The 16435-nt window shown below is 57.1% G+C and overlaps 1 protein-coding gene across 2 annotated transcripts; it reads right to left on the bottom strand.

Annotated features, from left to right (window-relative positions):
- Positions 1 to 230: 230 nt before the first annotated feature.
- On the bottom strand, positions 231 to 16043 carry Mtch1 (mitochondrial carrier 1). 2 transcript variants are annotated; one of them, XM_042684168.1, is made up of 12 exons: positions 15672 to 16043; positions 11744 to 11828; positions 9217 to 9323; positions 8927 to 9004; positions 8583 to 8640; positions 8234 to 8285; positions 7025 to 7084; positions 4680 to 4824; positions 2968 to 3015; positions 2766 to 2833; positions 2503 to 2578; positions 231 to 1115 (listed from the first exon to the last, which is right to left on the bottom strand). In XM_042684168.1, exons 1-12 carry the CDS (start codon positions 15990 to 15992, stop codon positions 1044 to 1046), a joined length of 1170 nt encoding a protein of 389 aa, XP_042540102.1. In that variant the 5' UTR covers positions 15993 to 16043; the 3' UTR covers positions 231 to 1043. The 2 variants fall into 2 exon arrangements, with proteins under 2 accessions (XP_042540102.1, XP_042540103.1); XM_042684169.1 differs by having other exon boundaries at positions 4731 to 4824.
- Positions 16044 to 16435: the final 392 nt, after the last annotated feature.

Raw genomic sequence — 16435 nt, 5'->3', positions numbered from 1 at the left:
AGGAAAGGCCCAGTGTGTTGGGGGAGGGACAGCGGGGTCAGGCCAGGCCAGATGCTGGTCTGCGTGGATATTCTGACGGCTCCGTGAGAGGGCGCTTTGGCCCCACGGGTCCTCCCCCACCTCCCACCTCTCAGCTCAAAGCCCCACGGCCTTCCAACCCAGTGCCACACCCACGTGAGGGGGGTGTGTGACTAAGACCCCGCCCACAAGGATGAGAGTCCCCACAAGACTCCAAATCACCACCAGTACATTTATTCGAGGGAGATGGGGGTCAGATCTTACCATGGGCTTTAGAAGGGGCAGGAGTTACAGACACCGATCTGCCTAACTTCTGCGATTCACAAGTGCTCAGGAAACCAGACCCTGCATGTGCGGCGTCACCATTAAACAGACAGGCGGAAGGAGGTCACATTCAGAGGAGTCACATGATTTCCATTCGGAGGTAGTGCCCCCGTGTCAGGAAGTAGTGTTGCGAAAACCAGGCAGAACCCGGAGTGGGCTTTCTAGTCGGGATGGCGGCCTCTGATGGGGGAGCGAGCCCTATTTACAAAGCAGGAGGAGGAGGGGCTCCCAGCCAAGCCACAGATGAGGGCTGCGCAGCCTGGGGGGGGTGGGGTGAGACCTGACCCCAACGGCTATTCCTCACCCTGGAGCCCTTACATGAGAGACTCAGCAAACCTGGGAAGAGGAGTGCACCCCAATTCTTCACCCCTAGGGCTAGAGGAGTCAATGGCAGAGCACTTTCCTGGCACGTGCAAGGCCCTGGGTTCTGCTACCAGTCTATCCCAGCGCTGCAAATATAAACCAGTCCCTCTCTACCTTCCCAGGGCTAACTGGTGACCCCTCCACTGCACGCAACTCCCCCACCCGCCCCCCCAGCCCCACACCTGGACAGACACATGGCAATATGGAAACTGAAGCCCAGCCGGGCTGGAGCACATGAAGGTGTTGCTGGGTTGGAGTGTCCCTGCAGGTGCCCGAGATGAGTGGACTTCCCCAGAGCCCGCTGAGACTGGGAGTCTGGGCAGGCGATTTGATTCAGGTTACTCCAGGGCGAAGCACGATCCTGACGACACCCGGCGGAAAAGCAGGCTGGAGCCCCGGAAGAGCTGACCCTGGATAGGAAGGGACAGATGTCGGTGAGGAAACCATGCTTCCTCGTCCCTCCCACAGGACAAGTGGCAGGAGCTCAGAGACCAGGATCAGGAGAGGAACAAGGAAGGGCAAGGGGAAGCAAAGGGAGCACACATGTGTGGGCCACCCAGGAGGCTTGCTGGCTTCGGGGTCCGACCAGATGCTGGGAAGAGCTTTGTCTGTGTCTTCCTTAGTCCCTTCGTCCATCTGGCCTCCTCCTAACCCAGAGGCCACTCAGCATAAAGCAAAGCAAGGAACAGATGAAGGACCAGAAGCCTGGTCCCTGACCAACGGGCCCCACAGCTTCAGGGCAAACTAGAACTTGAGGCTGCTCCATTCCAGACACCCCACCTGGCCTGGCAAAACCAGGCCTGCTGAGCTCAGGGGACCCTACAGAATGGCCCGATGGTCTTCCTGACAAGTCAGGACCGCAGTGGGACGGTGTCAAAGCCCACCTTAGGAAACGGAGCCTTAGTTTTTCTTTTGTCGGTCATGGGGCTTGAACTCTGGGCCTGGGCACTGTCTCTCAGCTCTTCCAGAGCACTCTACTACGTAGCCATAGCGCTACTTCTGGTTTTCTAGTGGTTTATTGGAGACAAGAGTCTCACAGACTTTCCTGCCCAGGCTGGCTTTGAACCACCATCCTCAGATCTCAGCCTCCTGAGTAGCTAGGATTACAGGCGTGAGCCACCAACGCCCAGCTGAGCCTTAGTCATGTGAATAATTTTTCCTACTCACTTTATTAATACTAAAGGTGTGGATCTCACTGCATTGCACAGGCTGGCCCTGCACCGGGCTCATGGGATCCTCCTGCCTTAGCCCCTGGAGTTGCTGGGACTACAGGTGTGTACCACTGCACCTCTGACATGTAGATTTTTCAGTGCCAGGAATTGGGTCTGATGGGTAATTTTTAAGGAAGTCCAGACTGGGCCACCTCAAATTCTTCGGAAATATGGCAAGTAGCTGGGCACTGGTGGCTGTCATTCTAGCTACTCAGGAGGCTGAGATCTGAGGATTGCAGTTCAAAATCAGCCTGGGCAGGAAAGTTCGTGAGACTTATTTGCAATTAACAACTAGAAAACTGGAAGTTGTGCTGTAGTCCAGAACAGCTCAGGGTCAGGACCCAAGCCCTGAGTTCAAGTCCCATGACTGACAAAAAGAAAAAAAGAAATGTGGCAAGTGGAAACTTAAAATGCTTTAAACCAAGTACGTGGACTCTTTATCCGCCTGATTTGCAGCATTCGTTTCTCAGGGCCCTGCATCCCTTACCCGCCCCAATGTCATTCCCCTCATTCCCCCCTCCCAATCAGGTCATTGGACTCATGTGACCAAGAACAGCAAGAGCCTCTTCTGCTGGAGCTCGCTCACCTGTGTGCTCAGGTACTTCCAGCAGTGAATCCAGGATTTGAACACCGGAGAGTATGGGGGAAGGCCAGCCTGCAGCCTGCGGGGGAAAGTGTGTGTGAGCCAACAGGCAGGGGCTCATGCGCTGGCTCCCGGCTGCCGCCTGCCCACATCCTCGAACCAGACCCCCCTTGGGGGCTGGAGGCTGAGATCACTCCCAGCTGTACCCAGCAGAGCGTGCATCCCCAGCAGCCTGAGCAGAACCAAATAGAGGGGTGCACACATACCCACAGTTGTTCACAGCCATGAGGTCTCCAACGAGCAGGAAGGGGTAGGTCAGCATGCTCACTGCGATCTAAAAGACACAGCCTGAGCGCCAGGGCCCCCACGCAGGCCCACCAATAATGAGGCAAAGACATGTCCAGCCCCAAGAGAGGGGGCCTCCTAGCCCACCCCAGCCCGCAGGGCAGGGCAGCTGGTCCGACTCACCCCCATCACGAACTTGGTGTAGCTCCGGATGGCCAGGGCCTGGCTGAACTGTGGAGACAAAGGCAACATGACTGGGCACCCAGGAGCACAGCTCCACAGCCCCCCGCCTCACCTCCACCCCTCCCCCTCCCTTCTCCAGCACCTGCTCCCCTGGCCTCAGTCATAGCCAGAGAGCTGGAGGGAGGCTGGCCGGACTGAAGCCAGGGAAGCAGGACCCCTCGTTGCTGGGCTGGAAGCCTAAGGCGTTGCCTGCGGCCACCTGACCACCCAGGCTCAGTGCCGCCGTGCCTTAGTGAGGAATGCTCCGGGCAAAACCAAACCCCCACCGTGGCCGGCAAGTGGCCCCTAACAAGGCAAGGCGATAGCACTGTCCCGGGCAGCAGCCATGCTGGCAACGGGATGGCACCGAGCCCTGGGGTGAGATCAGCTCGGCCCATGGGATGGCGAGAGAGCTGGGCAGCCTCCCCTGCTCCAGCACACACACGAACTGTCCGCACAGCCTCTGCCGAGCTGCCCACTCGGACCGAGCAATCGGCCTGCATGCGCCCTCATGCCCATGCACCATGGTGACAGCTCACCCACAAGGGCCCGGGGCAAGGGGCAGGCTGCAGCCTCGGGTCACCATAACTGCAGCGGGATCTCTAGGAGGCCATCTTTTTTAATCTGCGGACACTGAAGGTCCAACCAAGACACACCCACCCAATCCAGGGGCAGCCATCTCCAATGCAGAGCCTCACGTGGGGCCGCCCCCGCCTCCAGGTGATTCTGACACACAGGTCCCCAGGGCCCTCTCCCCAACCCCTTTAGCTTGGCCCAGCACAGTCCATCAACACCTCAGGGGCACAGACGCCCTTCAACAGCACTGCGCAGCTGTCCGGGGTCTGCGCACTGCACCCTGCGCAGACCTCTGTGGCTGAAATGCACTGAGCCTGGTCAGTGCTCTCCCCAGGCCACTGAAAAAAGACAAGGGGGAGCCCTCAGCCCCACACAGGGAAAACCTCGGCCCCACCCCGCTGGTGGCAGCAGTGACTATGAAGGCCCATTCAACTTCTTGGCCCTGATTTCCATGATCCACAAAGAGAACGCTCTGCCTGTCCTGTTCCCCTGACGATCAGTGCTGGTAGGATCAAGGGATGTGCTGTTCTGAGCTCTGGGTCTGGGTGTTGTCCTTGAGATCTTTAGCTCAAGGCAAGCGCTCTACCCCTTGAGCCACAGCACCACTTCTGGTTTTCTAGTGGTTAATTGGAGATATGAGTCTCATGGACTTATCTACCGGGGCTGGCTTTGAACCACGATCCTCAGATCTCAGCTTCCTGAGTAGCCAGGATTACGGCATGAATCCCCAGCGCTCAGCTGCCTCCCTTCTTCATTTAGTTTTTGGAGCCTGGGTCTTGCTATGTATCCCAGGCTGGCCTAGAGTTCTCAGTACCTCAGCACCCCAAGTGCTAGATGACAAGTGGACACCACCACACCTGGCCACATAAAGGTGTTGAAAGCATAAAATATGAAGCAAAAGTTAAAGGATTATGGCTATTCCCTGTCTATCTTGTGATTTCTTGAGTCTTAGTTGGGCCTCTGCCTCAAGACAGCTCAGGTAAACTGGGGCGTTTGTAGGACACGGGGGGTGGGGGAGATGAAGACCCCTGAGCCTGCCCCATCCCCTGGGCATCGGGAGAACACGGAAAGAAGGACAAGTCCTTGTTCCAACCAACCTGGGAACCTGGATTCTGGTCGTTCCCCAGCCCCCCTGGGGTGTCACTCACGCTGTCATCCACCAGGTAGGCATTGATGAAGTGGGCCAGCAGGTTACAGCCCCACAAGAAAACCACATCGCCCAGCAGGTGAGGGATTAAGCCACTAAAAAACAAGGTGAGCAGAGGTGAGGGGAGGGGAAGCGGGAGAGCGGCTCCTCGCTCAGCAGCCTTGGGAGGATGTCTGATTAGTCAGTGATGTCACAGCCTTAAACAGCAAAGTCCCGCATTACAAAGTGAATGCTGCCACGTCTGGAATTTCTGTATTCGCTTTTTTACTTTCCTCTTTGAGACAGGGTCTTGAACTTACTATGTAGCCCAGGTTGGCCCCAAATTCACAGTCCTGCCTCAGCCCCCCAGGTGCTAGGATTACAGGCCGTGCACAACCACACTGCCTAGCTAGGACTTTCAACTGCAGACCCTAAGAAAGTGTTTGAGTCAGCAGCTTTGCCTCGGCCTAACCAAGCCTCCCAAGCACTGCTCAGCACACCTCTTCTCCTTGGCCTTTGAATGGTATCTGCAATGAGGGCCACCGTGCATGGACGGCTGTGGCTGATGGGAAGGTTCCCTGAAACAGCACTGGGGCCACAGCCCATGCGGCAGTGAGGAGTACCCAGATGCCACCACACACTCGTGGTCTTCAGGGCTGGGGCTTGAACTCTGGGCCTGGGCGCTGTCCCTCAGCTCTTCAGCTCAATGCTAGTGCTCTACTGCTTGAGCCACAGCGCCACTTCTGGCTTTTTCTGCTTATGTGGTGCTGAGGAATTGAACCCAGAGCCTCATGCATGCAAGGCAAGCACTCTACCACTGAGCCACCTCCCCAGCCCCCTGAGCTTTTTTTTTGCTCATGGCTAGCACTTTACCACTTGAGCCACAGTGCCACGTCCAGCCTTTTCTGTTTATATGGTGCTAAGAAATTGAACCCAGGGCTTTGTGCATGTGAGCAAGCACTCCACCACTGACCACATTCCCAGCCCCTTCGTGGTCATCTTTTGGTTAAACCAGGATAGTCCCACCATTGGGCATACTGGCAAAGCACACACAGATGTTTCAACAGAGACCACATCCAGCCACACTGAACTAGAGATCTTTAAAAGGCAAAACAAAAAACTCATCGTCAAGCCTGGATTCCAGGTTCTGCTTGTGGCTGCTGCTTTGTGGGTGGTCTTCAGCATGAGCTCTCCTTATAGCTGAGGGACACAGAGCTCAGAACGCACAGGGGGCAGGGGCCTTGGCCATCGGGACACAGGACCCCCGAGTGCCCCGCCCCAACCACGCCCTGCACTCAGCTGCCAGCTGCCCCGCAAGCCCAAATTTTATAAGAAGCAAGAAACAGGGATTTTTGTGTGAGTGTTAATTAAATGTTAACTGATTTGTTACAACAGAAACCGCAGGGAGTCAGCCAAGGTTGCCAGTCACAGATGTCTGCGCTTTTGTTTATGCCAGGACTGGAGCTTGAACTCAGGGCCTCATGCTCTTGCTTGGCTTTTTTTTTTTATTGTAAATAATGGGGTTTTTTTTCAGTTGATTGTAAATAATGGTAGGTAAGAGTCTCACAAACTTTCCTGCCTGGCTCAAAAATGCAATCTGCAAATCTCAGCCTCTTGAGTAGCTAGGGTTACTGGAGTGAGCCACTAGCACCCAGCCAGACTCTATGATTTGGGGCAGTGACCCATTCCTGAAGATCAGACCCTGCACCCACCTGTAGCCCTGAAGCAATGGATGGGGGCTGGGTGGGTGTCCCCGGTGAGAAGGACAGTTCATGGATGGTGGCTGGTGTGAGGGTGGAACCCACGGTCTTGGGCACGCTGAGTGTGCTTCTCTCCTGAGCTACATCCTCTGATCACTTCCATTTTATTTATTTTTTTGGTTGGTCCTGGGGCTTGAACTCTGGGCCTGGGAGCTGTCCCTGAGCTCTTCTGCTCAAGGTGAGCGCTCTACCACTTGAGCCACAGAGCCACTTCCAGTTTTCTGGTGGTTTATTGGAGCTAAGAGTCCATGGACTTTCCTGCGCAAGCTGGCTTTGAATCGTGATCCTCAGATCTCAGCCTCCTTAGTAGCTAGAATTATAAGTGTGAGCCACTGGTGCCTGGCTCACTTGCATTTTTATAGGAGCCACGGCTTGCAGGGAGCCTGAAGCTTTGGTCCTGATAAGCAGACATACTATGAAGCAATAGGGGGCTGGCTCCGCACAGCTCTTCAGGCCCTGTCTGAGGGCAACAGCTATGGCCTGGGATCTGGAAACCCCTTGTGTGTTAGGAGAGCCGGCCGTGGCTGGTTGTGGGGTGGTGGATAAACTCACGTACACGAAGAATCCCAACAGCCCTTCCTCCTTGAAAATCTTCCCGATGGAGCTGAGCACGCCGCTGTGAGGAAGGCAAGGCGGAGATAGAGGTCACCCGGTCACTACAGCCCCCAGACCCAGACAGTCCCCACCAGGAGTTGCATTGTGTGTGGGGGTAATCCTATGGTCAGGAAGACCCCAAAGGGAGAAAAAAAGAGCTCTTATTTGGGGAGAAGTTTACATCATTCAGAGACTGGAAACCCAACAATCTGGCAGCCGTCCCCCGCTGCTGTGGACCGCGGGGCGTGGAAGTTAACAATGTCCACCCGTGTGGACACCTATGCAGCTGCCTGAGGACTTATCTATGGTTGAGCAACCAGAGAAGGGGGTGAGGAGTACCCTTGGGGCAGGGAAGGGGCCCTGCAGCGGAGGCCCCGGATGGGCTGGAAAACGCCGTCTGGGCCTCCCCAGCTTCGAGTTTGGCAAGTACCACCCTGCCACTGCAGCCCAGGAGACATGGGGGGACAGGAGGTAGTGTCAGATGTGACACAAAAAGGAGGAGGAGACTCGGTAACACGGCCTGCAGCTGGGAAGGACACTGGTAAGGCGGCAGGGGGAAGGCTGCTGGAGTCTGGGAGCGAGGTCCTGGGGCTGAGCCACTGCTCCTACCACAACAGTGGCTCAAGCCAAATTATTCCCTCTGGTGCCATTTACCAGCCCCAAACTTCGGGCTCAGAGACTAGGCCAATTCCCATCATGAGGGAGCCGTAGCTCCTAGGCTTCCCGGAGTGAAGAGCCCCAAACAGGTGCCAAACACTGACCCCAGGAAATGAAAGAGAGGAGGGTGGGCCTAGATGTGTCACGTGACCTGCCTCTTGTCCTGCCCAGAGCCTGGCAGAGCAGCTCTAGGAATATGCCACACACTCTTCTAACTTAAGAGTAGGAAAAGAACTGAGAGCCAAGTTCTCAGAGCTTAGAACGATCAAGACATTAGACCCCAGCTTAGGCATAAACGGCTGAGTCAGCTCTAGAACGTGAACATCCAATCCAACAGACTCCACTCCAATTGGTGCTTGGCATCGAGACTCCACGCATCCCTCTGCAAACATCGGCCCACCTAGGGCAGCTCCGAAAAGAAACAGCAAGAGGACATGGTCCTCTGAAGTGCGGAATGAGCTGTCACAGAAGTTAGATCGCAGCATGTCCTTGGCCAGTCCCGAGAATTACCCACCTGTACTTGGCCTCCCGTCCCACAAACTGGACCATGCAGCGCATTGAGATGACTGCGGAAGGAAAACACAGAGGTGACTTGGGGACACCAAGTCATGGCCCTGGCCTGGGTGTCCCATGCGGAGTGACTACTGGGCCTTGGCCTGTATTACCGTGTGACAGAGGTAGGACTCGGCCTCCCACCTCCCCTGGGAAGAACACCAGCTGCTTTTAGAAAGACTACTTCTACTACTTCTCCCCAGCCACCAACCAGTGGTTCAACCACAGTCTCTCTACAGTCTGTGAGGGTTGTCCCAAGGTACCCCCCCGCCACCCTGGGTGTGGTGTCCTGGAGGTGGGGGGGTGCTCACCATGCAGTGGGTGCGCCAGCATGCGGGACACACACTGCATCATCATCTCGTAGGACGTCTGCAAGAGAGCACAGGGGAGGGGCATGCCATCAGGCCTGACTCGGAGCTGGCACTCATGGGAAGAGCAAGCCCCATGGGAGAAACCTGGGGAACCAGTCTGCCCAGGATGCAGTCCACCCCTCACCCCCTCTCCTTCCCCCAGCCAGGCCCAGGTCCAGGGCACCAGCCTGATCCGCCAGTGCCCTCTGGGGCTCCTTTCACACATGGCCAGCACAGGGCCCACCCTACTGAGAACTGAACAGACCCCTGCCCAAGGGCTGCGGCCTGGCTAACGACACACCCACCTCCTTCACAACTTTCTTCAGCGAAGTCTTCATGTCATCCTTGTTGGACACCTGCTCAATCTCATCGGGAGGGAACACCTGCGGACCAAGCATGCACGGACAGAGCTGTCAGGATGCTGCTTCGGGGAAGACCTCCAGAGTCTGCAATGGCCGTTACCTTGGCAACCTCATGTGACTTGCAGCCTGGAGCCCACGGTGAGACAGCCACCGGCCCAGAGCTCCTCCCAGGCACAAGACCAGGGGAAGGGGAGGGGAGGCCAGGCCACCCTGGGCAGTGGCTGGGGGCTCACCTTCTTCATGCTGCCCCGGGTGACAGTGGAGAGGGCGTTGGACATCAGGCGGGGGCTCAGGCCCCGGAAGAGCCCTATCTTCCCATCCACCTGCACAATGTACTTGGCTGTAAGAGAGCAGACAGGACCGTGTCACCCCAGACACAGCTCTTCCCTCCTGCTGCTGCCGACCGCAGGTCAGAGGAAAACATCTCCTGCGACCTGGAAATGATCTCCAGTCCCAAATGTCACCTAGCCGGCTGCCTTTCATAAAAGCTTCAAAACACTTCCCTGACACACGCACTCCTATCTTTCCCTTCCCTTTTTCCGGCAAATTGAACTGTGCTTTCTCAACCCAAAAACTCAAGGGCTGGAACCCAAACACCGGTTTCCATTGCTTATGAAGTTTTTCTCCCAGGAAAGGAAAAAGGGAGACTGTCCCAGGCATGAAGACCTTGGCAATGTAGGGGGGGAATAAAGGATGGGGCTCACAGCTGGGGCAGCCACACCCAGGACACCAGTAAAGAAAAAGGGGGTTGTGAGAAATGAGAAGCAGCAGTGAAGTTTCTGGAAGCCCAGGGCAGGTGGGTATGCAGGCCCAGAGCGGCCTGGCCTGTGTGAGCCAGGGTCTCTTAGGTCTCTCCCTCTAGGCAACATGGTCCATGTTTCGTCCAGCTTCATAACCTTTTACTGCACACTGCATCACACTGGCAAAGGCGATGGAATTTTATAAATGCGTATCTGGAAGCTAAAGGAACATTCTTTTATCCTGCGCTCCCCGCCCCCACCCCCTTTTTTCAGGTGACATCAGCTCTCTAGCACCCCACAGAGGCAGCCACATGCATATGCACCCCATGCACCCCTTTCTTCTTGGCAACAAGTCGGCCAGCCCAGCAAGGCCATGTCACAGCCAGCCAGGGCTTCCCCGGGGCAGCCCAAGTGCACCTGCTACCTGTACACATGGCTTTCTGAGAACGGATGGGTTGGAAAGGCAGGGGTGAGAGGGGAGGGGACCCTGGGCCACATGACCACTGAGCCACGGGAGAAGCTTTTGTGCTCTTGGATAAACTACCAATAAAAACGGAGCAAGGACCCCCTACTTCTCCGGTTTCATAGTTTACGGACAGCGGAGCGGGGGGGGGGGGGGGGGGTGCAGGGCCCCATCGCTCCCCAGTGCTGCAGAGCCTGGACACCCACTAAGGAAGTTTTGTTCGCACCACAGAAGGACACGGCAGCTGTGGAGCGTCAGCAGGATGCGGGGGAGGAGCAGACAGTCCAGACAGCCAGACTGTCTAGTTGGCCAGACACCCGGCCCTTCCTCCTCCCTGGGCAGGTGTGGTGTCCGGAAGTGCCCAGTGGACATCTGCCCACCACATCCAGACTGAAATGACGTTAACATAAACCTATGGGGCGGCACTTAAACCCGGCTCATTGTGGTAGAGAGCCCCACAGCCCCATTCAGAGGCCTTTGAAGGGCTGTGACCCGCATACCAATGGTCAGGGGCCCAACCCCAAGTCTCCATCGACACACAGTCCATGCAAGGGGGCATCCGGCCCGCTGCGCCACGCCTAGCGTGTATCTTTGTATAACAGCTTCACTCTACAAGGCTGGAGCAGCCCCCTCCCTACACTGACAATCTTAAAATAACCACCAGCAAAGGCAGATTTCTCCAGAAAATGGTACTTTTTGCCTGCCCAACTTTGCCCTCAACTATTGGGGGGAGTCAAAAGAGGGATAAATGACTGATTCTGCCAACAGCCAGTGAACAGGTGACAAGCTCAGAAGAAAAGCCTTCCAGAGAGCCTTCTGGACTGGCCAAATGGGTAGTAAGAGCTGGAGTGGGAAAACAATGCACAAGGGAGCTCTAGCTATGAACAAGGAGAGAAACAGCACTTTCAAAGAAGGCGCCATCTCGGTCACCTGACAAGGATGGACCCAGGACGAGGGGCAGCTGCATAGGCCAGCTGGCCGCAGGCACAGGGAAGACATCCCCTGGGGAAAGCCTGGGGATGCAGAGGGCAGGTGACGTTACTCTGCAGGCTCAGAGCAGGTGGGTGGCCGCCCAAGCTCACACCTCCAGACAAGGCAGGGGGGCCAGGCTGGGACTCTGCACAGCGCCATGATGGGCATTGAAGGCATCCTGCCTGGGGAGCTCAGGGGAGCAGGATGGCCCAGGGGCGTGAAAGGAAGATCCTTGCCCATGGGACCTGCTAGGCCTCCTGCTAGGTAACGTAAAAGCTGATGAGAAGGGAGAACGGGAGGGGGTGGGTGGCAGGGCTGGAGGGGACCATTGTCCTGGACTGACTTCTGATACCTGTCTGTCCCCCGCTGGCGGGGTTGGGGGCGGGCACCTTGCAGGCAGAGACACTGGACCAAAGCCGTCATGTTCACCTACTCCCACCTGCCACCTCTGGCCAATCTGTTTCCCCTCCTTGGCGCCAAGGATGGGGGCCAAGGCTCACAGCAGGTTCGACGGGGCCAGCTGGCCTGCTCCAGCTCCCGCCTGTGCTGGGTGGGGGCGGGCTTTCCGGCGGGGAGCGCACTCACCGTAGGTGAAGAAGCTTGGCAGATAGAGGACCTTCCTCCCCAGTACATTGGTCCCAAGGGTGGGGGGCATCGGCTCATGACCCACCTTCAGAATGAACAGAGACAAAAGGAAGGGTCCACGGGTGATTCAGTCACTGACTCCCCTCTCACCCAGGTTTCTAATTCGTCTCCCTCCGATCTGCATGCTGCTCATCTCTCGCTTCCAGCACCCAGAATCATCCCCAGGGTTGGCAGCCACCAGCACAGCCTGCTGGCCCAGGAACAGCAAGGCCCAGCTCTAGCTCCTGGCCACACCCTCTCCAGCATCCTCACCCCGAGGCCTAGACAGCATTCCCACTCTGAAGTTCTTCAGACTCCAAATCTGTGTATTCTCATCCCCAGCACAGACTTCACTGCAACCTAATTCCAAGTGCAGCAAGGCCAACGCACACCAGCCAGGTCTCAGTCCTCTGTAACGTCTTGCTGAGCCTACTGCAGACACCTGCCACTCAGCCCTCCCAGTCCCAGGCTTATTGACTGTTCCCACAAGTCTACTTGCTCCTCAAACATACTCCCAACTGTGCTCTAATCTTTATCACCCCACAATAGGGTGTATAGAACGTATCACAACCACAGGTAGGTGAAGGATGGAGCCAGCCATACCCAGGGGTCCCAATGTATGGGGAGATTTTCTGATGCCAGATAGGAGACCAGTGCCCAGGTGGGGTATGAGAAGACCCACCTCCCTTGGCAGGGGGCCTAGGTACCAACTCTGTGCCCTCACACAGGCCAGCCCCTGATCAAATGGGGAGCCCCTGGAGGTGGCAGAGGACAAAGCCTGAAAACCACAGATCAGGAAGTCCCACCTTACAAAGTGCATTAGGTAGTCTCTGAGCATTTTTCTGGCTCAAGTTCATTTTTTTTTTTTTTTTCCCGTACCCTAGTATAGGTGGCTACCTTTTGAAAACCAAGTTGTCCTTTGTGGATGTGATTCTGATACACGATGAATTACTGACTGTAAATTTAACTACCTACTCCCTGAAGTACTAGGACTGTCTTTAAAAAAAGCAAAAACAAAGCTGGGCGCTGGTGGCTCACGCCTGTAATCCTAGCTACTCAGGAGACTGAGATCTGAGGATCGCGGTTCAAAGCCAGCCCAGGCAGGAAAGACCATGAGACTCCTATCTCCAATAAACCACCAGAAAACTGGAAGTGGCGCTGTAGCTCAAGTGGTAGAGCGCTCGCCTTGAGCTGAAGAGCTGAGGGATAGCACTCATGCCCAGAGTTCAAGCCCCACAACCGACAAAAAAAAAAAAAAGCAAAAACAAAACACTTCCCAGCCCAGCTGAGCAGGGACAAGTCCCTTTCTAGGCCTTTCCCCTTTGGGGTTTAAAGCTGAGATTGTCTCCTCTCAGATAAAGGTAGCATTCTTCTTAAGCCCCACCTCTAGGCTTTGGTTCTTGCTCTTCCCTGGCCTTACCAATCCAACCACTACAGTTTGGAAGTCCCTCCACCCCATATCCCCAGGGCTTCCAAATCTGTGAGGTCCATCAACATCAAAGGAACACAGATCCCCATTTTTCTCACCTCCCAGTGTTAACTACTTGTCTCCAAGTCATGCTCACTAATTGCATCCTTAAATCGGTTAACCCAATCCTGACCACAGCCATCGCTGTGGCCTGGTAACCAGATACTGGCAAAGCCAACCTACCATCTTCAAAGTTCTACTTACTCCCCAATTCCAACACCTATGGGCCCAGCTCTAAGGTTCTAGGACTTACTCAATTTCAAGCACCCTCTGCCTGGCACTCACTCCTGCTCTCCCAAATGGTAATCTGCCTTCTTGAAAGGTGTTACTGTGACTCCCAAGCTGTACCCATTGACTTCACCCTGCAGAAGGCTGTACTCAGACCCCCCCCCCAACCCTGGATCGCTCATCCTCACCTGCCCAACATCCAGGGACCCTCAATCTTGGGGCTCCCTCATTGCCAGGTTCCCTTTCTGAAACTTTTTTCTTTTTTGTCTGAACTTTTTTTCTTTTTTGAGACGAACTCAGGGTGCTGTCTCTAAGCCTCTCTGTGCTCAAGACTAGTGCTCTATAATTAAACTACAGTGCCACTTCTGGCTTTTTTTGAGTAGTTTATTGGAGATAAGAGTCCCACATGAGGTGGGGGAGGGTTGGGGGCTGGGAAGTGGCTCAGTGGTAGAGTGCTTGTCTAGCATGCATGAAGCCCTAGGTTTGATTCCTCAGTACCACATAAACAGAAAAAGCCGGAAGTGGTGCTGTGATTCAAGTGGTAGAGTGTTAGCCTTGAGCAAAAGAGGCTCAGGGACAGCGCCCAGGCCCTGTGTTCAAGCTCCAGAACTGGCCAAAAAAAAAAAAAAGTCTCACGAGCCCTTTTCTGCCTGCGCTGACTTCAACCTGCCATCCTCAGATCTCAGCCCTGGAGCCACTGGCATCTGGCTCCCAAAACATTTTTCTTTCTTTTCTTTTTTCCCAGACCTGTAAACACAGTGATGAGCATACTTCTGCACCCATCTTCCTGTGAAGCCCACCCGGCATCCTAGCAGACACTCAACCCTCCACCTGTCACTCTGCAAGTCCAGCCTCATCCCGCCACACCCCACCAGCTCCCAGCACCCTCATTTCTCAACTCAAGCACCCCCAAAACCACTAAATCCCAACCAAGTGTTAGTCTTCCCTGGTCAACCATTCCCAAATTTCAGCCACAAGTAAGATTGTAGCCAGACAACTCATGGCATCTTCTCATCCCCTGTCAGATTACCCCCATTCCTCAGATCCCCCCCCCAGTGTGAATGACTTCTGTTGTTAAAGCCCTTGTTCCAAACCTATGTTGCATTTTCACAAAGACAGTAAAAACCTAACACCCACTTCCCTTCACTCCGATCAAACCTCAAACCCACTGGGTGGTCTCTCACAAATGAGCACACCCCCCCCTCCACTCTGCTGAACTGGAAAATTCTAGCCTTCCACTTCAGGTGTCTATCAAAACCGGTCGCATCCCGGCCACGCCCACCTAGTTCGCCAGCAGCGCACCCCGACACGAGCCTCTTCCCGAGCCCCGCATCTCCTCTTTACTCCACCACCCGCCATCCTCAAATAGGTGAGGTGCCCAAGCCAGCGAGCGCCCCTGGAATCCAGGCGACCCTGCGTGGCTCCCAGCGTGCCCCTTCTGCCCGATTCCAAGACCCCCAGACACAAGAGCTGCAACTCCATTTTCTCCTCCAAGTGCGTCACCGCCTTCCTCCTAAAGCCTCCAGGCTTCCCTCCCTCCATTCCCTCCTCCCTCCCCCCCAGACGCGTCTCCCCTCTTCCCACCAAGTCTGCCGTCACCGTGAAATCCAGAACCCCCATCTCCGGTAAACCGATAGCTCTCCCAGGATGAACGCCCTGCCTTCGCGCTGAACCCAATACCAACTTCTGCCCTCCCCCTTCGGACGCCCTTTCTTTCTCCCCCCCGATTTTTGTCGCCGGCGCCCACTCCTTTGTCCCCCACAAGCTGCTTGTAGGTCCATCCCTGGAAATGCAAAGCCCCGCTGCCCTCCGTCCTAACTGTGCTCCCCGCCTAGCCCTGACCCCCACCCTCCACTCCATCCAAACTTCTCGCCCCTCCCCAAATCCAATCCCAAGCCCACCGCCTCCATGTCCTTCCCTCCCAAGCCTGCCACCCCCATTTCCGGCATACACCCCCCAGATTCCCTAGCTCCTTTCGCCAACCCGTCACTCAGGCCCCTTCGCGCGCTCTCCTGCACCCCCAAACCCGACCCCGGCGCTGCCACGCCGCTCACCGCCTTCCCCTTCCTCCCTGCCCTCGCCCCGAATCCGTCCCGCCGGCCCAGTCCTCCTGCAGGCCCCGGCCTGGGCCCGTCCCCTCCCCGGCGTCCCCCGCTTCGCCTGGCGCCCGCCCGCGGCGCCCCGGGCCCGCACCTGGATGAGCAGCTTCACGTAGAGCAGCGGGTGGCTGAGCGCCGTCACGCCCGCGCCCAGCGCCACGAAGAGGGCCTCGGTGGTCGGGGCGTTGTCCCCCGAGCCCAGGCCCCCGGACCCGCCGTCCATCCTGCGGGCCGAGGGCTGCGCCGCAGGCCGAGGGTGGCGCGGGTGTGCGCGATGCGCGGGCGGCGGATCGCGAGCCCGGGCCTCGACCCCCGCCGCCGCGCCGCCGCGAGCTCCGGCTCCTGCTCCGGCTCCCGCCATCCCCGCGGCACCGCCGCGAGCCCAAGGCACCACTTCCGGGTCCGAAGCCCCCATGGCGCCGGGCGGCGGGGTCACTCCCCGTCACATGCCCGTGGCCACGCCCCCATGGGCGCCGGGGGCGTGGTCGGACTGTACCATTCACCGTCGCGGGGGAGCCCTGGAGCGCGGCGCGGAGGCTCGTACGCCCGATGTGGCTTGTGGGCGAAGACGGAGCCTGGCGGGATGCGGGACCCGGGACAGGACCAGTCAGTAGTCGTGGACGGCCGGGGTCGCGGGATCCCGAGCGTGGGGGCCGTCACCGGCCCGCGGGCTCCCCCTCGCGGGAGTCCGAGAGCGCGGCGGGGGCGGAGCTCGGCCGCCCGGGCCGCCCGACGCTCCCCGTCTGGTCCGGGGCGCTCTCGGGCCCCTCGGCGCTTCGGCTTTCTCCGCAGCCCTGGGACCGCCCCTTTGCGGCCCAGATCCGGGTCACCCCGGCCTTCGCGGGATCCTGGGCCTGC

Source organism: Dipodomys spectabilis, unplaced genomic scaffold, assembly GCF_019054845.1.
Source record: "Dipodomys spectabilis isolate Male_0828 unplaced genomic scaffold, ASM1905484v1 ptg000085l, whole genome shotgun sequence".
Classification (NCBI taxonomy): Eukaryota; Metazoa; Chordata; class Mammalia; order Rodentia; family Heteromyidae; genus Dipodomys; species Dipodomys spectabilis.
Note: the sequence above shows the minus strand (reverse complement) of the source record. Positions and strands in the feature narration are given on the sequence as shown.